The sequence below is a fragment of the Saimiri boliviensis genome, chromosome X, assembly GCF_048565385.1.
Source record: "Saimiri boliviensis isolate mSaiBol1 chromosome X, mSaiBol1.pri, whole genome shotgun sequence".
NCBI lineage: Eukaryota > Metazoa > Chordata > Mammalia > Primates > Cebidae > Saimiri > Saimiri boliviensis.
In genome coordinates, this window is record NC_133470.1 from 130368193 (window position 1) to 130395214 (window position 27022).

Genomic DNA, 27022 nt, shown 5'->3' on the forward strand with positions numbered 1-27022 from the left:
CTTTACAGACAAGCTATTGCTGAGAGGTTTCATCACCACCAGGTCTGCCTTACAAGAGCTCCTGAAAGAAGCACTAAACAAGGATAGGAACAACCAGTACCAGTCACTCCAAAAATGTGCCAAATGGTAAAGACTATTGACACAATGAAGAAAATGTGTCAACTAATGGGCATAACATCCAGCTAGCATCAAAATGGCAGGATCAAACTCACACATAACAATATTAACCTTAAATGTAAATGGACTAAATGCCCCAATCAAAAGACACAGACTGGCAAATTGGTTCCTCCCACAACATGTGGGATTCAAGATGGGATCTGGGTGGGGACAAAGCCAAACCATATCAGGGTATGTAGTCTCTAGACACAAATTTCCTCTTGCACCATATCTACCTTCTCATTTCATTCTTCCCATCATATTACACATTTTTGTTTTTGGCAGTCTCAGAGGTCAGAAGTGGCACCTTCACCTCAGGGCATTCATTTCCCTTTCTTTGGTTACCAAAGAGAGACTACAGGTTTTCTTTGGGCTAGCAGCCATTTGCACATCTTCTCTGACAAATTTTCTTTTTGTTGCTTATGCTCCCAAAGCATCTACCTCCGACGTCCACTTTTTAAAAAATAGTCACTGATACTCATTTCATCTCTGCTTTGAGAATGCATGAAATTAATACAGAGCAGGTGGATAGGATGAGTGTAATTGAAGTAAGATTTTTTCTTTTGAGTATTTTCTGGCCAGCTTCTCTTATTCTGATAATAAAACATTTAACAAAGCTTTCTTTTTAATTTAGTGAAAGAAAGCATTCAAGGTAAGAAAAAAATACATGTTTTCTAAAGAAAATCATTTGTTTCAGTAGAAAGATGATGCTATCTTCATTGTCTAAATTTGCAGTAAGTACAAAATGTGTTTGATTGGCTACGTATATAATAAAAGTTTTCAGGTTTTTAAAATAAAATGAATGCACCTGACCTGGAACATGTATCATACTATCCCACTCACATATAACCTACTGTAGTTCACTGGGCCTTTTAGACATCCTTCAATCCAAGGGGCCACAAGTGGTATCTCCACTCTGACTGGTGTTTGCCTCTTCTTTAATTACCAGGGAAGGTCTCCTGCACTCTCTGCCCCACCTCGCCGCAGCCAACACACAAACCCTAGGCATGCTTGTTCTCTGCCCTTATTTACAGTGCTCAAGTGGAAGCTGTCCTGGACCCTGTCTACTTTATCCCACCTAACTTGGGGAGCACAGTCTACTAAGCCTTTCACCCCTGAATTCCACATCTCTAGAGCCCTAGGAGGTGCCTTTCCTTGCGGCAGTGCTCCTGCCTGCAAGCCCATCTCCCTGGTGGCCCCTCAACCAGGCTTAGGTCAGTGTTTAAGAAGCTCTCACCTGGTGATCACATTGATTAACCTAGATCAGGTGTTCTCAACTGAGATGTTTGTGAACCACTTGAAATTGCATCAAAGTTACCTGTGAGTGTGTGTGTGTGTGTGTGTGTGTGTGTGTGCACGTGCGCACGCATGCATGCACATGTCTATTAAAACCCTTTGCCAATTTTTAGGTCCAGGTGTGATGACTCATGCCTGTAATCCTAGCACTTTGAGAGGCAGAGGTGGGTGGATCACTTGAGCTCAGGAGTTCAAGACTAGCCTGGGCAACATGGTGAAACCCCATCTCTAAAAAAAGAAAAAACAAAAATAGAAAAAAAATTCTTTACCAATTTTTAAATTGTATTATTTGTATTTGAATTGTATGTTGCTGTTGAGTTGTAGAAGTTCTTTATGTATACCAGATACTTGAATATATAAATTTATAAATAAAATAAATACATAAATATACCTACCTTATCAGATATGTGATTTGCAAATGTTTTCTTCCATCCTGTAGGTTGGCTTTTCAGTTTCTTGATGGTTTCCTGTGAGGCACTAAAGTTTTAAATTCTGATAAAGTTCAATTTATCTATTTTTCATTTTGTTTATCATGCTTTTGGTATCATTTCTAAGAATTCATTACCAAATACAAGGTCATGAAGATTTCTTAATATGTTTTCGCTGGAAAATTTAATTGTTTCAACTCACTGTATTGATGTCTGAGCATTAGACAAAGCAGGCACCTCTCCTAGTCTTCACAGACTGATTTCACGCAGGAGAAGACCTCCACCAATCTCCCCAGCCAGAGATTTTGGAGACTTCTAACAACTGTTCCCCTCCCCATGGGGAAACAGACAACTGTAGTTTTTAATCCTCTCACTCTGTGCTGCACTGTGGGATTGGGAGAGGATCAATGGTGTCTCTCAGTCCAAGCTGCCATTTTCATTGTCCTTTGGGCATCTGGAGCTCTAGGCCTAGCAATACAATGCTATTTCTTTGGTCAGCTTCAGAGAAATTGGGGTACTGGTCACCTCTTTCCCTCCCTAGGGGAAAGCCAAAAGCTGGAATTTTTCATCTGCTAGTTTTGTGCTTAGCAGGGGCTAGAATAATGGAATCATCAGCCCCAACCACCACCTCTGCTCTTCGTTGGGTGGCTAGACTATGCTGAAGCAATCAGAGCTCCAAAACTGGCAAGACAGGAGCCAGTCCTCTGTGGAACCCCTTGGAAAAGTAGGGGTACTGGCCATTTGAACCAATCCTTTCTATCCCCTGGATGAAGCTGGAAGTTAGAGGGTTGCTTTCTGACTATATGGCACTGAGCTGGGGGCAGGGTATCTAAGAGAGGGTGTCCCAAATCTCCCTATCAACTTATTTGCATTCTCTCAGAGTGCAGGAGCATTTCAAGTAGCTTCTGATTTATCCCAAAGGAAATTTGTGAATTGTTGCTGAAACAGCATATTTATTAGCAAGGAAGGAGAGCTTTCTATAATGCCATCTAGCTGACATCACTCCCTTTATTTTATTTATCTTTGTTCTAATTTCTACTATTTCTTTCCTTCTGACAGCTGAATATGTAGTTTTCCCCTTTTTTCTAGTTAATTCAGGTATAATGTCAGGTTGCTGACTTGGAATCTTTATGCTTTTTAAATATAAGTGTTTAAAGCTATAATTTTCCTTCTGAGCATTGCCTTTGCTGCATCCTATATGTTTTGATAAGTTGTGTTTCAATTTTAAGCCATCTCAGAGTATTTTCTACTCTTACAATTTTTTTCTTTGAGCCATTGGATTTTAAAAAGTGTGTGGTTTAATTTCCACATATGTGGAATTTCCAGTTTTCTGTCTGTTATTGACTTCATATTTCATTCCATTTTGGTTGGAGAAAATGCCTTGTATGATTTTATTGTGTTTAAATTTATTGAATTTTGTTTTGCAGCCTCAATATAGTCTTATCTAGCATATAGACTATATTGAGGCTGCAAAACAAAATACATGCAGTTTCATCTGCTCCTAAAAAGAATGCGTATTTTTCTGTTATTAGGTGGGATGTTTTAAATATGCATGTTAGGACTAGTTGGTTTATAGCGTTGTTCACGTCCTCTCTTTCCTTATTGAATGTCTATCTCGTTGTTCTATCTGTTTTTGAGAATAGAGTACTAATCTAACCCTATTTGAAGCAAGAAAAAAAAATTATAAAACAGAGAATAAGATACTGAAATTTCCAACTGTTATTGTATAACTATTTATTTCTCCTTTCAGTTTGTCAGTTTTGCTTCATGTAATTTGGGGCTCTGTTATTAGGTGCATATATACTTAAAATTATAGTATCCTCTTGTTGGATTGACACTTTATCAATGTATAATTTTCTTCTTTATTTCTATAACGATTTTTATTTAAAGTCCATTTTGCCTGGTATTAGCATAGTCACTTCAGCTCTCTGTTGGTTGTTATTTACATGGAATATCTTTTCTCATTCTTTCACTCTCAGACAATTTGGTCTTTGAATCTAAAAAGAGTCCGCCTTAGACAGTGTAAAGCTGGATCATGCTTTTTCAAAATCTATTCTGCCTATGTGCCTTCTAATTGGAGAATTTAGTTCTAATAACTATGTTTTCTAGTTTCTGTATTTGATAACTGTGACATCTGAGCCTTGTTGACCCTAAAGGAACTGCTCCTCCCGAGGTTAGCTAATTCCTAGACACAGCAAACAACTCAGCTGCCAGTACCCCTTTCATTTGCAGACCAACCAATCCAGAGCACATACCATCAAATATTTCCCTTATCAGTCTTTCATATTCTGGACCACTATTCACCAGCTCTAATCACACTAGGGCCAAGTAGCAGACATCTAGAAACAGACTTTTATCCCTGAGCCATTGAAATGGTTCAAATTAGCCAATTCCAAACCTACTTATCCTACCACACTTGTTTCTTCTCACAAAAAAACACAATAAAGCCTCTTGCCCTCATTTTTTCTTCACTTGCTCTGCCCATGACTGATCCTGGTGTTTCCTCATGTGGCCCTGTGTGTCATGCTGTACTTTCTGTTTCTAGGTATCTGTGATTATAAAAACTTATTTCTTCATTACAGTCATTTTTGTGCTGGTGCATCTTACCATACTTGATTAAAACAAATCCTGGGTACTTTTAAAACACTAATTAAAAAAGAAAAGAAAAGAAAAGGAACACTAACTCATTTACACTTAAAGTAATTATTGATAGGGAAGAATTTACTTCTGCCTTTTTGCTATTTGTTTTCGATGTATCTGTACCTTTTTGTTCCTCAGTTCCCCATTATTGCACTTTTCTGTGGTTAATCAAATTTTTTTCTTGTGTACTCATTTGATTCTGTTATTTCCTTTTTGTATATTCTTAAGTTTTCTTCTTTAGTGCTTTCCCTGGGAAACACAATTAACATCTTAACTTTGTAACACATTTTTCTTTTATATAACAATACCAATTTATTTTCAATACAAGAACTCTATTTTTATAGCTCCTTCCCCCCTTTATGTTGTTATTGTTACAAATAAATATATTTTTACCTAGTGTGCATATTAACATAGTTTTATAATTTTTAATGCATCTTTTAAGTTATATGGAAAGAGGAGTTACAAGCCATATATGCAATATTACTTGCTTTTATATTTTCCTGTGTAGCTACCCTTTCTGTTGTTCTTTATTTTCTCATATGTCTTTGACTTACATATCTTGCATTCCCTTTATTTCAGCTTGGAAGTCTTTGTAACACTTGACAGAGGTCAGTAAATACAGATGCAAATGAATCTACCTTCTATAGTATAAATGTACATGAAGTTATTCAACCAATTCCTCATTAATTAACATGAAATTATTTCTATGTTTTGCCACTAAAAGCAATGCTGCCTGCAATGAACACGCTTGTATACATACTTTTGTTTTTATAGATTAGATGCCTGAAAATAAGATTGCTTGGTCAAAAAGAATGTGTTTTTTTTACATTTCCTAGACTCCCTTGCACATGTGTTGCAGCTATAGAATGTAAGACACTTCTAAGGCTTATAAACAACCCCAGGTGATCCTTCTGCTATCCTTTTGGTAACCTTGGAAACCATGTACACCATCTGGAATACCAGACTACAGGACAAATGCAGTCTAGATTCCAAAAAAAAAAAAAAAAAAAAAAATCAATGGAGCAAAGCCATGCATGAGAGCCAATAACTCTCATTGAAATTATGACATGAAAGAATAATCAAGTGGTTTTAAAATATGGATTTTGCGTTTTAAAAACATTAAGCATAGTCTAGTCCATTCTAAGTATTTTAACTAAAGGTTATCATAGTGAATCAACTGTCTTACTGCCTTTATTCAGCAATATTCCTGGAGATGCTTCAATATAAGAATAGCATTCTCAATTGCCGGGCGCGGTGGCTCAAGCCTGTAATCCCAGCACTTTGGGAGGCCAAGGCAGGTGGATCACGAGGTCAAGAGATCGAGACCATCCTGGTCAACATGGTGAAACCCCATCTCTACTAAAAATACAAAAAATTAGCTGGGCATAGTGGCACGTGCCTGTAATCCCAGCTACTCAGGAGGCTGAGGCAGGAAAATTGCCTGAACCCAGGAGGCGGAGGTTGCGGTGAGCCAAGATCACGCCATTGCACTCCAGCTCGGGTAACAAGAGCGAAACTCCGTCTCAAAAAAAAAAAAAAAAAAAAAAAAAAATAGCATTCTCTTTTTTTTAATTGTATTTTATTTCTTTTTTAAAAAATTTTACTTTAGGTGTATACTATATCCAGCATTTCTCCCCATGTTACCCCTCCCCACCCTCCGCACCCTCCTCACCCCCTGTTGTCCCTCCCCTATCCCCCCAACTGCGCCCAGTGTGTGATGCTCCTCTCCCTGTGTCCATGTGTTCTCATTGTTCAACACCCACCTATGAGTGAGAACATGCGGTGTTTGGTTTTCTGTTCTTGTGTCAGTTTGCTAAGAATGATGGCTTCCAGATTCATCCAAGTCCCTACAAAGGACATGAACTCATCGTTTTTTATGGCTGCATAGTATTCCATGGTGTACATGTACCACATTTTCTTTGTCCAGTCTATCACTGATGGGCATTTGGGTTGGTTCCAGGTCTTTGCTATTGTACACAGGGCTGCAATGAACAAACATGTGCATGTATCTTTATAGTAGAACGGTTTATAGTTCTTTGGGTATATACTCAGTATCGGATTTCTGGGTCAAATGGAATTTCTATTTCTAGATCCTTGAGAAATCGCCACACTGTCTTCCACAATGGTTGAACTAATTTACATTCCCACCAACTGTGTAGGAGTGTTCCTATTTCTCCACATCCTCTCCAGCATCTGTTGTCTCCAGATTTTTTAATGATCGCCAAGAATGGCATTCTCTTTAACTATTGTGTAGTTTTTCTTTTTATAGATGAGCCACAGTTTGTTTTACTATTTTCTTCTTGGTATCTTAGTCTGTTTTCAATATTTTGGCTCTAAAAAACAATGCCTCAGTAAACATCATCTTTTCTGTGCACATCTGTAAATATATCTGTACAGTAATTCAATGTAATGGAAGTGCTGGGTTGCATAGTCTGCACATATTTTTACTGGCTTATCTTTTTCTTTTCCATTTCTAAAAGCCATTGGGATACTAGGGATATTTTCCTATTATCTGTCAGGGTATTACAAATATTTCTTCTCAGGTGATTTCTTGTCTCTGCACCTTTTATATTTTTTCCTTTATAAACTCTGGGTTTCTTTCTGGCTTAAGAAGATAATCACTCTCACTAGATTGTAAAATTGTTTTTCTTGATTTTTATTGTGATATTTTGTTTTTGTTTTTCATATTTTTATATTTAATCCACTTTGGATACATTTTTGTGTATGTGGGGGTGTAGGAATCTATGTTCATTTTTCTTCTGATTGAACAGTCCATAATGCTTGATTCTTAGGTTAACTTTTTTTGTCAAATATGCAAAAGCCTTAAGTAAATATGCATATAGCTAAACATTTGCTCATAACTATAATTACTTTCTTAGGACAAATTCAAAGCAGTAGAAAGAAGTTAGGTGGTGGAATATGAAAAATAGACAGCATTTGGAACTTATTGTGAATAGAAGTGCAAAAGTGGATGCCATTATTTACTCTCTATATCTGCAATAAAATTATCATTATCGTAAGTAAACATTTGTTTGCCTATTTGATAGCAATATCTTGTCATTTTTATTGTTGCTTTTTAAAATTGTCTTATTGCCTCCTAGTAAAGCTAAATAATGTTTATTCTCCAAATAGGTTTATCTGGGCATTCTATTTATATGGGTACCCTATTTATGTCCTTTCCAGAATTTTTAGGGTATACCACCATTTTACTTTTTAGGAGCCCTTAATTATGAATTATTAACCAGTATGGTCTTTAGTTATAAAAAGACTCCCTCTGCATGGCCCAGATGAAACAAGGTCTATGATGTTCATCAGGAAGTAGTGGAGACCATGATTTCATGGGAACCCCAACATGGAGATTCCAGGGCAAAATGCACAGAGATTCTGTTGCAGTGTGTTTGCAGGAGTATGTGTGTATATGGAGAGATGTGTGTCAGAATTTCGCATTTATTTTTATAAGAGATGTGGTGTCGCTATGTTGCCCAGGCTGAAATGCAGTGGCTATTCACAGGAGTGATCATTGCACACTTCAGCCTCAAACTTCTGCGTTCAAATGATCCTTCTGCCTCAGCCTCCCCAGTAGCTGGAACTACAGGTATGCACCAGCTTGGGTAGAATTTTGCATTTTAGAAGCACTCTAGATGATTATAATGTAAGAAGATGACTTTTTGAGAGTGGCCAGCTATTTAGCATTAGAATAATTTTATAGATTGAATTTGGGAATAATCCCTTTCTTACTGGGCTCCTTTAAAAAATATAAGTTATATTGTGTGGCATCTGCACTAACACAAAAAAATATATAAGTTACAGTTTCTAGACGAGTTATTGCAAATTTAATATAATCAGAAGTAAAACTGGGCACTATAATTCTAATTAAGTAAACATTTATTAAATGCCAACTGTGTTAATGATAAGACTAATCAATAGAACTGTAATGAAAAAATATGATGTAGTCTTTACTTTGAGATGCAAAATGTGAAACATCCTGTTTAGAAATAGTGCTTGAATTTCTATATATTTACATATATATGCTTTGTAAGACTAGTATGTATACTAATTTATATTGACTATATATTTATATGTACTTCTATATACTTATATAAAATAGATAATATAGACTTTTATATATTATATATACTAATATATATAAAGACTCTATATATGCTTATATATCAGTCTTACAAAGCATGTATATTAAGCTTAATATATATGTATTAGTATGTATGTCTTACAAAGCATATATATTTATATATGTACATGCACATATACACTATTGTGTGTGTACACACACACACACACATACACATACATCTTAGTCTCATGAAGCATTTTTGCATGTTTCCAGGGGAGAAAAAAGGAAGAGCAGGGATTTGTTTTTAGATTTGTTTCCTGTATCACATTGTGCAATTTACACGTCTTCCAAGACTATGCTGAACACAGTAAGTCAGTCCTGCCAGGAGCCTTTGGGAAGAGATCATCTCACAAGAGGAAAAACCTCATTCCTTAGACTTAGAGCAGCAACTCTTACTACAGCATGATGCCTTTGACTCAAATTTACACCCCAGTCCAAATCCCAAATGGACTCATCACATTTCGCTTCTATGGAGAGGGTCTTGTGATTGAAAACAGAAGGGGCTGTTTTGCTAAGGGCTCTGGAAGACACTGTGGCCCAAGCAACCCTAGAGAAGTCCCGCTTGTGTTAAGTGTCACTATAAAGCAGAGAGAAGCTTCAGAAGAGTGAGAATTCAACCCACTGAGGACTCCACGGGACTCAGTGGGGTTTTGGCCCTCAAGGACTGCAGTGTACCAGCAGAAGTGGGGCCAGCAGAGAGCACAGGGTCCAGCAGAAGAGGCAGCAGTGTTGGGCAGGCGTGGCAGGACCCAGGGGAGGAGACAGGGCTCAATAGCAGAGGACTGATAGGGAAGCCCCCACCTCTGCTACTGGACTTGTTCCTGAGTACAAGTTGAATTATGCCAGGTCCACCCTCAAGTGATTGGTGCTTCTATAGTGGGTTGGGGGTCTGTATGCACAGGGGGAACAAGATCCCACTGAGCACAGCTGTTACTGCCTCATTTCCTCCCCACAGCAGCCCTGTGAGGCAAATATTTTCCCCATGAAAAGACTGAGTCTTAAACATGTGTATCTGTAATAATTGCCAGTTTATTCCTCTGGCTAATAGATCCAGAGGTAATTGGAGGTTTACATTTCATTTTTATGCTTCTGTTATTGAGAGTTTATTAAGTGTTTCATTGCCTTCCAAAGGTGATTAATAAGTTATTTTACTGTGTCTACTTTAGGGTTTTTTTGTGACACAAGTAATATACACACATAAACGTATAACCATTTTTTGGCAAGTGAGAAGATGCAGATAGGCAAAAAGAAAAAAAAGAAAAAACAGACAAAAGAGATTCACTGTTAACCTTTGGTGTATAATAAAATCAGACACTTTCCTTTGTATTATGTCACATAGAAATGTACAAATAAAGTGTATGTATATACACACACACTATATGTATACACTGTTTTGCAACTCATTATTTTTACTTTGCAATATACAATGAACATTTTTCCATGCAAATGAATGAGAGCTCTTTATTAAATGAATAAGATTGGGTAAAAAGATGAGATGTTGACAGGAGTCATATGTAAATCTCAGCAACATCGAAGGATTGGAGTAAAATGATAGCAAATCTTTAACAAGAAAATACAGACAAACAGAAAGCAGTGGCAACATTAATAACAGAAAATAATGACTTCTCAGGGAAATGAATTACATGGGATAAGGGCGGTCCCGAGAATGCCTATGGTTAGAATGCAGAGCCCTAAATTTCTTTCTCAGACCCCTTATCTCTTCCAAACACCTTTCCATCTCATCTCCCTCCCTTGTCATTTCTTCATCCTTAAAATGCCTATAGTCTATGTCCTCTTTAAATTCTTCGAGAGATTGAAGCAGCCTCTGTCTGAAATTCCCTTCCGTTTGCTGGCGTTCAAATTCTCCATAGGGGCGTTCTTCCTCCCTCTTTGGCACGCTGCACTTTGGCTTTCCTTCATTTTCTTTGCAGGGCTTTTGCATGATGTTGTTGTTGTTTCCTGCTTAACTCCAGGGAAAAATGGAGAGACGAATTGCTTCGTTACTTTTGAATCAGGGTTGTCAGTTTCTCTCTGAGGCAAGATACTTGCCTAATTTCCCATCCCGGCCCCACAGGTCCAGACCTCAGAAGTCTGCCGCAGCTCCCTCCACCCTCTCATCTCCCTCTTTTCTCCCCTCCCACCTCAGGAACCCACCATTTCCCCAGAAGACAGGGCGAATGGCCTCTCCAATAGGCGGGAGAGGGGAAGCAGAAACTAAGATGGACCGTGAAGCCGCAAATTTCGCGCCTAGCTTTTGCCCTTCCCGACTCTCACCCTCAGAGATCTCAGTCTAGGTGCCTCTTTCACACTGACCTGTGCGGGATCGTTTCCTGCTCTTTTTCTTTCCCCCAGAGGTCTGTGAACGCAGACTCGGTGACCGGCAGACAAAAAGGAAGGGGCGGGGAGGAAGGCGCTATCTGTGGATCAACCAGCCCCAGAGACAAGGCAGATGTCATTATTTTGAACCTGGGATTCTCATCATCAGCATCATCGCCCCCAGATTTCTACCTCCTGGTCCCTCCTTCCTGTCTCTATCCTTTCCTTCACGATTTCTGTTCCCACTCCCCACTCCTGACCCCCAGGCCTGGGCCTTGCAAGGCCCGCGTCTCCCTCCTTCTCTCCATCCCGAGACCTACCCCACCACCACAGGCTGGCATTGGCATTAAGGGAGGCGAACTATTTTCGAATGATCTCTAAATTTCTTTTGTCTCCATCCCGGGATTTCGGCCTTTCTCCACCCACCAACCCACATCCCAGGACTAAAATTTTCTCTAACAAAATTGGAGAAAGACCGGGAGAAGGATAAAAAAGAAAGCATGCCAAGGTGAGAGAAGCCGATTATTTCGGAGCTATCACTAAATCCCTGGGTGTCTCTCAAAAGATTTCGACCTACCCCCCTGGTTTCTCTACAAAAGATACAATCTCCGACGATTTTTCAGGGGTTTAGCGAAAGCAAGCCCGGACCTATTTCAGTCATTAGATCCACCCACTACTGACCCAGGGTTCCTTCAGTCCAACCTGCTGGGATTTAAAGAATTTACCTCTTCCTTCCCTTGGCAACAAGCACGCACGCTCGTTTGCAGGGCAGTAAAGAGCTGGTACCCAGAGGAGAAAGAAGCCCAGGAATATAAGGACTTCGGTTCACGTCAGCTCGTGATCACGTGAGGATTATGTCATCCCCCATCTCTGGTCCCCACTTTCCCCTCCCACCAGCAGCGCTGCAGAAGTGGACCTGCTTACCAATTCCCACCCCCACCACACCAGGCCCTGTCACTCATTTTTGTCTTTGCTAATTCCAGAGTCAAAAGTGGCCCCTTCTCCCTGTGGTCAGAATTTGCTTTTCTCAGATTACCAGGGAGAGACTGCATTTTCCCAAAGTTATATTAACGATTGTTTTGTGTGTGTGTGTGTGTGTGTGTGTGTGTGTTGGTTGTGCTGAAAGGATTACTTATCCTTTTTTAAGATATAAGAAAAGAAAAGTGGTAGTCTTTCCTCCACCCAATCTCCCCTCAGCCACTAATAACCATCATTTCCCTTGCAGTCCAATCCTTGAAAACAGATTGTGGGGAATGGCGTGAATTAGGAAAGGAGGTAATGATTTGGATTGTGTCTCTTACTTTTGTTTTGATAATTTCTTATTCTTCTCCAATTTTTCCATGCACTATATACTTTTAATAATCAGAAATATGATAAAGATATGTACCTTTGGAAAAAGATTCAAGATAGGAGGATAAAAGGGCCAGCCACCTGTTTCTGCTGCTGAAGTCATAATATAAATATAGACCCTCTAGGCAGAAACATTTCTTGAAGTTTAAAATGTACAGGGCAGTTGGAACCTACCCTTTTGAGGGGCTCCTGGGCATGTGAGGTCCTTCCATTAGGTGAGTTACTGAGACCATAAATCCACAGCACTTTGCCCTTAGATTTTCAGATCTCAACAGTGACTCACAATTTTTACGAATTTGTGCTCAGTATCATGCCCTCTTTCTCCCAGTTTATACCATGCCCATTACCCTTTTTCTTCAATACTGTACCTCAAAGATCCCAACGTTTTTCAACACTTTCATTCAGAATAGAATAGTTTTTCATTTTTCTCAGACATCCTCCTCCTATTTATGTTTTCCATGACCTTATTTAGCCATATTGATGTATTGAAAAGTTACTGGTAGTACTAACAAAAATTAGCCCCATTTAGTCACCCAACACACTAAACTTTTCGTTGCTAAGGATTTGGGTACTTGTCTAAGTAGATTTTCTCTTAATTTGTTAGCTTGAAATATATGCAACAGAAAGGGGGATGTGTAAACTTCTTATAAGTTGTTTTTAGGGAGATTGCAGCTCATTATGAATGTAAAGTTACCACTGATCAGTTTGATGTAAATAGCTCCAGAAAAAAGGTAAATGGACATTAAAAAAATTCTTAAAAAGAGTACAGTGTTATTGACACAGTTATTAAGTAATGATTAGTTGTGATCGAGGCAAAAAATTCTTTGGTGGGGAGAAGAATTCCTGAATCCTCTGTGAACAGCTTTTAATGCAGATGGTTAGACTCAGAGTTACAAAATGGGTAGAAGGATCCAGGCATGGAATACTTTGCCTATTAGTAATAAGAATGGCATTGGACAGATCCTAGTTTGAATTAATAGTACTTACTTACTTTTTGTATAAACTTGGATGTAAAACTTGGATACTGAAACTTCTCTACACTTCGTCTATAAAGTGTGCCTAATAGTTTCAAGTATCTCACAGAGTTTTCAGGACTAAATTACATATTTAATATGTGTAAAACATTTAATATATGACTGACAAGTACCAAGGGCAGGCTTAAAGCCTAAGTATGTGGGGGCAGGTCTGGCACCAGGGATGGGGGGTGAGGCTGAAGCCCTGAAGCCCAGAGGGTCAATTTGACAGTGGGGCAGGCCTAGTCATTGAGTTTTTAGAGCAGGCCTGGAACCTGGGGCTGTGGGATCCAGACTAGTGCTAAAGCAGACCTGGAGGCTCAGTCTGCAGGTACTGACCTAGAGTCTGGGACCATGGGGGCCTGTCCTGTCCCTGGGTATTACTGGGATAGGCCTAGTGTTGGGATCCAAGAAAAAGTCTGGTGTTCACTTCCCTCTCCTTCCCCAAGTGAATGGTAGCTCCAAGCTGTACAGCCTGGGGTTCAGGAAGAGGTGATGTGGGTAATGTAAAACTATCCTTCCTATCCTTTTCAATGTATATTTTCTTATTTCTATTCTATACCCAGGTGCTATAATTTGTCAACTGTTTTCCTTAACTCTTGTGAAAGTATTTTTGTGCCCAGATAGTTGTTCAAATTGATGTTTCTGTGGGAGGTTGAGTGCAGGAAAGTCCTGTTCTGTCATTTTGCTGACATCTAGCTCCTCACATCTCAATTAATTATTAAAAAGGCAGGAGAAAAGGGTAAAAAGGAACAATAAAAAGATGGAACATCTGCAAGCAAATAGCAAAATACTAGTTTTAAATCCAACTGTACTACTCATTACATCAAATATTAATTTCCTAAGCATGCCATCTAAAAAAAGAGAGTGTAGTGGTTGATTTTGGGTGTCGGCTTGACTAGATTAAGGGTCACTCAGATAGCTGATAAAGGATTATTTATTCTCAATGCTTCAGTGGGCACTGAGCCAGTCTCTCTCCTGCTCAAAGGGAAACCTAGGCGATTTTGCTTTTTATTAAAATGATTGGGCCTCCTCAGGTGTGTCTGTGAGGGTATTTCCAGAGGAGATTTACATGTGAGTTGGCGGATTGAGTGGGGGAAGATCTGCCTTCAAGGTGGGTGGGCACCATCTAATCGGCTAAAGGAGCAAATGGAACAAATAGGTGGAGGAAAGGTGAATTTTCACCATTTCTCTACTGGAGCCAGAACAATCTTCTTCTCCTGCCCTTGGACACCATAACTCCAGGTTCTGTGGCCTTTCGACTCCAGGAACCAGACCAGCAGCCACCCTCTGCCACCCTTACCACACACCTCACATGGGGCTCTCAGGCTTTTGGCCTCAAACTGATAATTACACCATTGGATTCCTTGGTTCTGAAGTCTTCGGAATTGGATTGAGCCACACTATCAGCTTTACTCATTCTCCAGCTTGCAGACAGTCTATCGTAGGACTTCTCTGCCTCCACAATCAAGTGAGCGAATTCCCCTAATACATCCCTTTTCATATATGTCTTTATCAGTTCTGTCTTTCTGAGGAACACTAACTAAAACAGAGAGATTGAAAGATTGAGTAAAAATGCCAAACCATTTCTTTGCTTTTTTTAAGAAACTTTTTTTTTTTAACTTTTATTTTAGGTCCATCAGTACACATGCAGGTTTTTTATATAGGTAAATTGCATGTCACAGGAGTTTGGTGTATAGATTGTTTTGTCACCCAGGTTAACAAGCACAGTACCCGATAGGTAGTTTTTCAATCTTCACCCTCTCCCCACTCTCCACCCTCAAGTAGGCCCTAGTGTCTGTTGTTCCTTTCTTTGTGTTCATATGTATTCAATGTTTACTCCTACTTATAAGCAAGAATGTGTGGTATTTGGTTTTCTGAAGAAACATGCTTAAAGACACATATTGGTTAATAGTAAAAGAATGAAAAATGAAATAGTATGGAAACACTAATCATAAGAAAGATGGAATGGTTAGATTAATATGAGCACAGTAGATTTCAGAGCAAGAAATGTCCATGGACAGATGAATGAATAAATGAAGTGTGGTATATACATATAATGGGATATAGAAGACTTAAAAAGAAAATAAATTCTGATACATACTACAACATGGACAAATCTTGAAGACATTATGTTCAGTGAAATAAGCCAGAAAGAAAAGGATTGATATTTTATGTTTACACTTATATGAGGTACCTAGAGTAGTCAAATTCATAGAGACAGAAAGTAGAACAGTGATTGCCAGAAGGTGGGGGAAGCAAAAAGTGGGGGGTTATCATTTAATGGGTACAGAGTTTCAGCTTAGGAAGATGAAAAAGTTCTGGAGATGGATAGTAGTGATGGCTGCACAACAATGCCAATGCACTTAATCCATTGAACCATACACTTAAAAATGGTTAAAATGGTAAATTTTAAGGTATATATGTTTTACCATAATAAAAGCATATTTTATAAAAACGAATGGGAAACTTTGGATTAAAAGAGAATTAAGAGACATATCAAGCAAGGGTAAAGTGTTGAATCCTCACTGAAACAAATGCAACAAAAGAAACCATGATAATTTATGGGACAAATGAAAATTTGAACACTGAATAGATATTTGATATTAAGGAGTTATTTTTAGGTGTAATGATGATATTATGGCTAAATTTTAAAAGATCTCATATTTTAGTTATACATACTGATATATCAACAGATGGAAAATATATGCTGTCTGGAATTTGCTTTGAAATAATATGGTAGAAAAGGAGTGGTTGGGAATAAAAACAGGTTGACCATAAATTGAAAATTGTTCTAGCATAAAGGTGGAAACACTCAGGTTTTGTTTTATTTTTCTAAACTACTTTTAAATATATTTCAGATATAACTCAAGAAGAACTAGTATCCAGAAAAAAAAATGTTCTGACGGGAGTGTAAATGATGCAATCACTTTGGAAAGCATTTTGGCATGATCTAATTAAAGGTGAAGATATGGATATTTATAACCCAGTAATCCACCTTCTAATAAATACCCATCAGAGATGTATATGAATGTTAATAGAAATATCATTTTTAGATAACCAAAAATTAGAAAATAATATTCATAAAGATGAGAATGAATAAATATGTTACATTCATTCAGTGATACAGTAAATGGCGATGAGAATGAAATAAATCTATACATAAAAACATGGATGGACTTAACTGACATAATTTGAGTAGTATAAAGACCAAATAAATAAAAGCAGTATGATTGAGTTTACATAAAGTTAAACTGCAAGCAAAAGTAAATGGTTGGAAGGGCATTCATAGGTGGTAAAACTCTGAAGAGCAACAAGGAAATAATTACTGTACTAGTTAAGATAATGGTTACCTCTGGGAAGAAGGTAGTATTTTGTAATCAGTAAAAAAATCACCTGAGGGGTTAATTTCTTGACTACAACAAAGAGTTTGCCTTTGTCCAGATGACACAATTTGGTAAGTACAGGTCTATGGGTGCTAACTACACTTTTCAGTCCTTTGTTGCTAATTCAGTCATCTTTGACTGAGGTACTGGACTCTTAATACAAATTAACCCTGCCGGGCACGGTGGCTCAAGCCTGTAATCCCAGCACTTTGGGAGGCCGAGGCGGGTGGATCATGAGGTCAAGAGATCGAGACCATCCTGGTCAACATGGTGAAACCCTGTCTCTACTAAAATACAAAACAGTAGCTGGGCATGGTGGCACGTGCCTGTAATCCCAGCTACTCAGGAGGCTGAGGCAGGAGAATTGCCTGAACCCAGGAGGCGGAGGTTGCGGTGAGCTGAGATCGCGCCATTGCACTCCAGCCTGGGTAACAAGAGCGAAACTCCGTCTCAAAAATAATAATAATAATAATTAATCAATTAACCCTACCTGTCATATTAATTTTTCTGGTCATTCTGTCTTGAAATCTCAGAGCCTTGTTTGATTTTTACTCCTTCCCTAAGCAACAAGTCCCTGTCTTTCTTCACTGTGACAGCTGGATCTGTCCTTTAGGCCCTTATCATCTTATATATAAACTATTAGAGTGGCCCATTCTCTGGTGTTCCTCCATTCTCGCCCCCTCTCCCTCAGAGAAATTTAAGTAAGATGTCCAAGGTTACATAACTAGTTAGTGCTCAGCCTGGGAACTAATCCAGTTTTAGAATGAGGACTGTCTTAATACATGCCTATGTTTTCTCCCATCTTCATTCAACCTCCTTCCCTTTGTTCACTGCTGAGTCAATAATTATTTTGGAGGCTCCCCAGATGCCTAGAACTGCCCTGTGTACTTTGGATGGAAAGTGCTGGATCTCAGAGGAAGGGTCTACCCTGTTGAGAATTCTACTGTCTCTGGGTGGGCTGAATACCTTTTACATGAGGCCACATGGAGAAAGAGCTAACGGGAGGGGTTGACTGTCAGGCCAAGAGGTTCCAGGGGAAGGCAATGCCAGATTGGTCCCAAATAGAAAAAGCCTCAAGGAGGAAAAGTACTTTGACCTGAGTCTCAGAGGATGGGCAGGATGTAGAATTAGGATGGGAAGAAGAAAGGAGACCTGTCTGAAGGGACCTGGGCCCAGCATACCTCCCATTAGTTGCTTTGTCCTATTTCATGCTGCTTGTGGATAGAAGTCCACTTTCTCCTTCTTTAGAAGTGTCTATGGATGATGTCTATTGTCTGAAAGTGGTTCACTGCAAGCAGTTTGTGACATGAGTCAGAAAATCTGTGTTCTGCACTCTTATAAGGCCTTTCTCACTTATTTTCAAGTCATGAAATCTGGATTTTTCAATCTTACTGTATAGAACTTAGACCCATGCATTAAAAATATACATTTACCTTAAGCTCAGAAATCCATTCCTAGATATCCATAATCGATGATACTTATAAAATTTAAGTACTGTACAACCAAGTTATAGTGAATATGGTTGATCGGAGTTGCCTTATGCTATACTAATGTTCTTAGATAAAAATAGAGAAAACCTTATGTTTTACACTATGTTGAGTTTTGTGTGAATGTATTTCAGATGATCAACTTTGCCAAAGTTTGGTTGCTGAATAATTTTATTGCATCATTCATTTTAGCCAAGAGCACTAATTGTCCCTAGTGACAATTTATTCTGTCCTCCTTTAGGTAATAGAACTTTACTCCCCAACATTTTAGAAGACCTCTTGCTTTTGTTTGTTTGTTTCTGTTTGAGAGAGGATATCCCTCTGTCACCTAGGCTGGAGTGCAGTGGTATGCTCATGGCTCACTGCAGCCTCGACCTCATAGGCTCAGACGATTCTCCCACCTCAGTCGCCCTAATAGCTGGGTCTACAGGCATGTGCCACCATGCTTGGCTGATTTTTTGAAAGACAGTGTCCCGCTATGTTGCCTAGGCTAGTCTCAAACTCCTGGCCTCAGCTTCCCAAAGTGCTGGGATTACAGGCTTCAGCCACCTTGCCTAGAAAAACTCTTCATCACTCAACTAGAAACTAACATTCCCCAGCATCCTTCGAAACCAAGTATGTCTACTTGTCCAAATTCTTTGCAATAGAATGTGAGTAGATGTGGATTGTATAACTTCTGTATCATTTCTTCAAAAGAGAATAGTTTGTTTTCTACTTCCTCCTTCCTCTCTCCTGTATTAAAACTCAGAAGAAATATAAGATCAACACTCTAGGAAATGGTAGAGCAACAAAATAGAAGGCCCCTGACCTCATATAGTAGACAAATCCACTTGCCCCAAACTCCCTTTCTATCTCTGGTCTATTTTGTGTGAAAAACTACATTTTTGTCTGAGAGAAGAAATTATCTCACGGTGAACCATTGTATGTTTGGGGCTGCTATATTATAGTAGCTTATCCTGTATTCTAAGTACACTTGTGAAAGTAGTGATAGAAATTGATCATCACTTTTTTTCTGATGGAAAAATGAGGTTAAAATGAATTCATGATATATGTTCTGCACATTTTTCCTAGTTTGTATTTATTTATATTTTTGTTTCTGGTGGTTTCATGTGTAGAAATTGTTTTAATATCCTTTTACATAAGTATATTCAGAAATAAGGAATAATTATATTTTATCTATTACATTCCATGTTTGCACATATATATGCGTATATATTAGAATCCCATTGAGCATGCTGTTTTTAATTTAATTTGCTATTATTTAAAGTATTAATAATGAATAGTTTTCTTTATCATAAATACCCATTTGTTTTATGGAGCTCAATGATATGAATATGAAATAACTTCTTTAAGCCAAATAATCAATATTGGCATATTTTGTTTTTTTCCCATTGTTTTACTATTTGTTTACTACCATGAATATCTTCATGCATAAACCTTTTCACACATTTAGATAATTTTTGTAGAACAATGTAAATAGTGAAATAACTATATCAATATCAAATAGTACAGCTATTTCTAAAAATTCTAATAATTACTGTTAAATTGCCCTCTATAAAAAATGTACCAAATTACATTCCCACCTCTAGTGTGAAAATTGTTTTAGATTTAACAATTTACTATGACAAGAAGGATATCTGTTTGTTTTGCATTTAGTGAATAAAGTATAAATACATATGTAAATATGCCCAAATTATAAGTTTATAGCGGCTGGCACAGTGGTTCACACCTGTAATCCCAGCACTTTGGGAAGCTGAGGTGGGCAGATCACCTGAGGTCAGGCGTTTGAGACCAGCCTAGCCAACATCGTGAAACCCCATCTCTACGAAAAAGGTACAAAAAATTAGCTGGATGTGGTGGCACACACCTGTAGTCCCAGCTACTTGGGAGGCTGAGGGAGGAGAATCGCTTGAACTGGAAGGCAGAGGCTGCAGTGAATCGAGATCCCACCACTACAGTCTAGCCTGGACAATGGATGGTATGAGACTCTGTCTCAAAATAAACAAATAAAATAAAATATAAGAAGTTTATAGCTCAATGAAGTTTCACAAAGTAAAACCATTGAACCAGCATTTAAAACAATAAAGAGCAACTGAACATTACCAACACTGTAAAATCCTCATTCCAGTGATTACTAAAGAGTGCTACTACCAAGAATTCGAACATTACACATTAGTTTTGCCTATGTTTAAACTCATATAAATGAAGTTATACATTAAATGCTTTTTTTCTCTCTGACTTCTTGATATTAACATTATGCTTATAAGGCCCAACCATATTGCTTGTAGTTGCAATTTGTACATTTTCATTGTTGAATAAGATTCCACTGTGAAAATATGTAATTTATTTATACATTTTGCTGATAAAAAACATTTGGGTATTTGATAATTGTTAGCAATTTTTAAAGTGCTATTACAGATATATGTGTAAATGCTTATGTTTCACAGGTCCATATAATACAGACAAACACATACAGACACAGACACATTTTAATCCTTGAGATAATATTATACTAATATAACTGTATTCAATTTTGATATCTAGTAGTGGACATTTTGGAGCGTTCTTCATCTAAAGGCTGCCTTGGCTATATTTGGCTCTTTGTATTTTTGTACGCATATTTGGAATTTGATCATCAACAAAAAGTGATATGTTGAAGTTTTCATATGGATTGCCCTGAATTTATAGATGACTTTGGATATAAGTGACATCCTTAAAATATTGAGTATTTCAATCCATGATCATGGTAATCCCTACATTTATTTAGTTATTCTTTAATGTTCTTGAAACTATTTCATAATTTTCAGTGTATAGGTCTTGGAAGTATTTAATTAGATTTATTCCTAAATATTTTATTTTTAGCCAATCTTATTGGGCTATAATTTATGTACAATAAAATACGCACCTTTTAACTGTATAGTTCAATGCATTTAACAAATGTATTTGCCAATGGAGTCACTACCCTATTAAGATACAGAATGTTTTCCTCAGCTGAGAGAGTTCCATTATGCCTCTTTGCAATTTAAAGAAACCCAACTTTCAAGCCAGGCAAAAACTTATTTGATCCAACTTGTATCAATATAGATTAGTTTTGCCTGTTGTAGAACTTCTATAAATGCAATCATGCAGAAAACACTGAATTGTGGCTGGTATCTTTACAGACAGAATTTTCTTTTTCATTTTTTTTTGAGATTCATATACAGTATTGCTTGTATCAATAACCTTTCCCTTTCTCATTGTTTAGCAGCATTAAAATGTATGACTACATCACAATTCATCAATTCACTTATTGGACATTTGGATTTTTATCAACTCTGGGAATATCATAAATGAAACTTCTATAAACATTCCTATGCAAATATTTTTGAGAAAATATGTTTTAAATTGTGTTGGGAAAATTCCTAAGACTGGAATTACCAGAACATATTGTAAATCTAAGTGTAACTTTTCAAAAAACTGCCACAAAGTCTCAGAGTCGTTGAACCTCTTACCAACAATCAATGAGGGTTTCTGTTGTTTAGTATTTTCAAAACTGCTTGGGACTGTCAGACTTTTTAAGTTTAGCATTTATAATGGGTGTGCGGAGGTTTTTCATTCTAGATTTATTTTACATTTCCCTGATAGTTAATGAGGTTGAACATCTTTTCATGAGCTCATTGGTGATTTGCATATGTAGTTTTGTGAAATGTTTATTCAAATCTTTTGATTAGTTTTATTGCATTATTTGCCTTCTTATTTTGAGTTTTTGAAGGTCTTTATACATGCTATGAATTCAAACCCATTGTCAGATACACAGATTGTCAATATTTACTCCCAGCTTCTCACTTCATTTTTGTAACCATGTGTTTTAAATGGTAGAAGTTTAAAATTTTGATAAGTCCAATTTTTCATTTTTTAATTTTGTGATCTGTTCTTTTTGTTTCCTAAGGAATTGTTTTCTCAAAGATTGTAAAGCTTTTCTCTATGTTTTATACTAGAAGTTTTCTAACTTGAGCTTTTACATTTAGGCATATGATCCATTTTGAATTAATTTGTGTATAGTATAGGTAAAAGGCAAAGCTCCTTTTTTTCCTTTAAGAATACTGTCATTCAGACTTTAAACCAACAAAGATCAAAAGAGACAAAGAAGGGCATTACATAATAGTAAAGGGATTAATGCAGCAAGAAGAGCTAACTATCCTAAATATATATGCACCCAATGCAGGAGCACCCAGATACATAAAGCAGGTTCTTTTTTTTTTATTATTGCATTTTAGGTTTGGGGGTACATGTGAAGAACATGCAAGATTGTTGCACAGGTACACACATGGCAGTGTGGTTTGTTGCCTTCCTTCCCCTCACCTGTATCTGTCATTTCTCCCCATGCTACCTCTTCCCACCTCCCCACCCCCTCGTCCCTCCCCCATTTCCCCCCAACGGACCCCAGTGTGTGGTGCTCTCCTCCCTGTGTCCATGTGTTCTCATTGTTCAACACCCGCCTATGAGTGAGAACATGCAGTGTTTGATTTTCTGCTCTTGTGTCAGTTTCCTGAGAATGATGGTTTCCAGGTTCATCCATGTCCCTACAAAGAACGCAAACTCATCGTTTTTGATGGCTGTGTAATATTCCATGGTGTATATGTATCACATTTTCCCTATCCAGTCTATCGTTGATGGGCATTTAGGTTGGTTCCAGGTTAAAGCAGGTTCTTAATGACCTCCAAAGAGACTTGGGCTCCCACACAATAATAGTGGGAGAATTTAACACTCCACTATCAGTACTAGACAGATCAACGAGACAGAAAATTAACAAGGATATTCAGGACTTGAACTCAGATCTGGACCAAGTGGACGTAATAGACATCTATAAAACTCTCCACTCCAAAACCACAGAATATACATTCTTCTCAGCACCACATGGCACTTATTCTAAAATTGACAATGTATTTGGAAGTAAAACACTTCTCAATGTTTTACTGTTTGTTATGATTTCCATAACAAACAGCCTCTCAGATCACAGTGCAATCAAATTAGAAATCAAGATTAAGAAACTCACTTAACACTGCACAACTACATGGAAACCAAACAACCTTCTCTTGAATGACTACTGGATAAATAATGAAATGAAGGCAGAAATAAAGATGTTCTTCAAAACCAATGAGAAAAAAGACACAATGTACCAGAATCTCTGGGACACATTTAAAGCAGAGTCCAGAGGGAAATTTATAGCACTAAATGCACACTACAAAAGCAAGGAAAGATATAAAATCAACACCCTAACATCACAATTAAAAGAACTAGAGGAGCAATATCAAACAAATTCAAAAGCTAGCAGAAGGCAAGAAATAACTAAGATCAAAGCAGAACTGAAGGAGAGAGAGACATAAAAAACCCTTCAAAAAATCAATAAATCCAGGAGGTGGTTTTTTGAAAAGATCAACAAAATAGATAGACTGCTAGTCAGACTAATAAAAAAGAAAACAGAGAATATTCAAATAGATGCAATAAAAAGTGATAAAGGGGATATCACCATCAATCCCACAGAAATACAAACTACCATCACAGATTACTACAAACACCTCTATGCAAATAAACCTGTAAATCTAGAAGAAATGGACAAATTCGTGGACACTTACACCCTCCCAAGACTAAACCAGGAAGAAGTTGAATTCCTGAATAGACCACTAACAAGGTCTGAAGTTGAGGCAGCAATTAATAGCCTATCAACCAGAAAAGTCCAGGATCAGATGGGTTCACAGCTGAATTCTACCAGAGGTACAAAGAGGAGCTGGTACATGCCTTCTGAAACTATTCCAAACAATACAAAAAGAGGGAGTCCTCCCTAACTCATTTAATGAGACCAACATCATCCTGGTACCAAAACCTGGCAGACACGCAACCAAAAACAGAATATCTCAGGCCAATATCCGTGATGAAGATTGATGCAAAAATCTTCAATAAAATACTGGCAAACAAAATCCAACAGCACATCAAAAAGCTTATCCACCATGATTAAGCCAGCTTCATCCCAGGGATGCAAGGCTGGTTCAATATCCACAAATCTATAAACATAATCCATCACATAATCAGAACCAAAGACAAAAACCACATGATTATCTCAATAAATGCAGTGAAGGCCTCAGACAAAATTCAACAGCTCTTTATGCTAAAACTCTCAATAAACTAGGTATTGATGGATCATACTTCAAAATAATGAGAGCTATTTATGACAGACCCACAGCCAATGTCATACTGAATGGGCAAAAACTGGAAGCATTCCCTTTGAAAACTGGCATAAGACAAGGATGCCCTCTCTCACCACTCCTATTCAACATAGTATTGGAAGTTCTGGCTAGGGCCATTAGGCAAGAGAAAGAAATAAAGTGTACTCCAATAGGAAGAAAGGATGTCAAATTGTCCCTTTTTGTGGATGACATGATTGTACATTTAGAAAACCCCATCGTCTCAACCCCTTAAGTTGATAAACAACTTCAGCAAAGTCCCAGGATACAAAATCAATGTGCAAAAATCACAAGCATTCCTATACACCAATGACAGACAAAAAGAGCTAAATCATGAGTGAACTTCCATTCACAATTGTTGCAAAGAGAATAAAATATCTCGGAATACAACTAACAAGTGATGTGAATGACCTCTTCAAGGAGAACTACAAACCACTGCTCAAGGAAATAGGAGAGGACACAAATGGAAAAACATTCCATGCTCATGGTCAGGAAGAATCAATGTTGCAAAAATGGCCATACTGCCGAAAGTAATTTGTAGAGTCAATGTTATCCCCAACAAGCTGCTAATGACTTTCTTCACGGAATTGGAAAAAGCACCACCTTAAACTTCATATGAAACCAAAAAAGAGCTTGCATAACCAAGACAATCCTAAGTTAAAAAAAAAACAAAAAACAAAAAACAAAGCTGGACTCATCATACTACCTGACTTCAAACTGTATTACAAGGCTACTGTAATCAAAACAGCATGACACTGGTACCAAAACAGAGATATAGACCAATAGAACAGAAGAGAGGCCTCAGAAAGAATGCCACACAATAACAACCATCTTATCTTTGACAAACCTGACAAAAACAAGCAATGGGGAAAGGATTCCCTATTTAATAAATGGTGTTAGGAAAACTGGCTAGCCATATGCAGAAAGCTGAAACTGGATCCCTTCCTTACACCTTATACAAAACTTAGCTCTAGGTGGATTACAGATTTAAACATGAGGCCTCACACCATAAAAGCTCTAGAAGAAAACCTAGGCAATACCATTCAGGACATAGGCACAGGCAAGGACTTTATGACTAAAACATCAAAAGCAATGGCAAGAGAAGGCAAAATAGACAAATGGGATCTAATTAAACTTAAGAGCTTCTGTACAGCAAAAGAAACTATCAATAGAGTGAACCAGCAACCAACAGAATGGGAAAAAATTTTTGCAATTCAAACTGACACAAGAACAGAAAACCAAGCACTGCATGTTCTCACTCATAGGCAGGTGTTGAACAATGAGAACACATGGACATGGGGAGGAGAACATCATACACTGGGGTTTGTTGGGGGCTGGGGTCAAGGGGAGGGACAGCAGGGAGCGGGGATATTGGGGAGGGATAGCAGTGGGAGAAATGCCTGACGTAGGTGACTGGGGTGGGGATGGAGACAGCAAACCACTATGGCATGTGTGCACCTATGCAACAATCCTGCAAGATCTGCACATGTACCCCAGAACTTAAAGTAAAGTAAAAAATTTTTTTTTCAATCTACCCATCTGACAAAGGGCTATATTTAAAATGTATAGAGAACTTAAACAAATTTACAAGAAAAAACAACCCCATCAAAAAGTGGACAAAAGATATGAACGGACACTTTTCAAAAGAAGACATGTATGCAGCCAACAAACATATGCAAAAAAGCTCATCACTAGTCATTAGAGAAATGCAAATCAAAACCACATTGAGATACCACCTTACGCCAGTTAGAATGGTGATCATTTAAAAATCAGGAGACAGGGCCGGGCGCGGTGGCTCAAGCCTGTAATCCCAGCACTTTGGGAGGCCGAGGCGGGTGGATCACGAGGTCGAGAGATCGAGACCATCCTGGTCAACATGGTGAAACCCCGTCTCTACTAAAAATACAAAAAATTAGCTGGGCATGGTGGCGCGTGCCTGTAATCCCAGCTACTTAGGAGGCTGAGGCAGGAGAATTGCCTGAACCCAGGAGGCGGAGGTTGCGGTGAGCCGAGACCGCGCCATTGCACTCCAGCCTGGGTAACAAGAGCGAAACTCCGTCTCAAAAAAAAAAAAAAAAAAATCAGGAGACAACAGATGCTGGAGAGGATGTGGAGAAATAGGAACGTTTTTACACTGTTGGCGGGAGTGTAAATTAATTCAACTTTTGTGGAAGACTGTGGCGATTCCTCAAGGATCTAGAACTAGAAATACCATTTGACCCAGCAGTCCCATTACTGGGTATATACCCACAGGATTATAAATCATTCTATTATAAAGACACATGCACACGTATTTTATTGCGGCACTGTTCACGATAGCAAAAACTTGGAACCAATCCAAATGCCCATCAATGACAGACTGGATAAAGAATATGTGGCACATATACACCGTGCAATACTATGCAGCCATAAAAAAGGATGAGTTCATGTCCTTTGCAGGGACATGGATGAAACTGGAAACCATTATTAGCAAACTGACACAAGAACAGAAAACGAAACATCGCATGTTCTCACTCATAAGTGGGAGTTGAACAATGAGAACACATGGACATAGGGAGGGGAACATCACACACTGGGGCCTGGGGGGCTGGGGGGCT

General features: G+C 38.1%; 1 protein-coding gene across 3 annotated transcripts; it reads right to left on the reverse strand.

The window, feature by feature from the left end:
* Nucleotides 1-9661: 9661 nt before the first annotated feature.
* Nucleotides 9662-11802, reverse strand: TCEAL7 (transcription elongation factor A like 7). 3 transcript variants are annotated; one of them, XM_010332193.2, is made up of 3 exons: nucleotides 11694-11802; nucleotides 10966-11069; nucleotides 9662-10611 (listed from the first exon to the last, which is right to left on the reverse strand). In XM_010332193.2, exon 3 carries the CDS (start codon nucleotides 10592-10594, stop codon nucleotides 10292-10294), a length of 303 nt encoding a protein of 100 aa, XP_010330495.1. In that variant the 5' UTR covers nucleotides 10595-10611; nucleotides 10966-11069; nucleotides 11694-11802; the 3' UTR covers nucleotides 9662-10291. The 3 variants fall into 3 exon arrangements, with proteins under 3 accessions (XP_010330495.1, XP_010330496.1, XP_074247891.1); XM_010332194.3 differs by having other exon boundaries at nucleotides 9662-10614; XM_074391790.1 differs by having other exon boundaries at nucleotides 9662-10619.
* Nucleotides 11803-27022: the final 15220 nt, after the last annotated feature.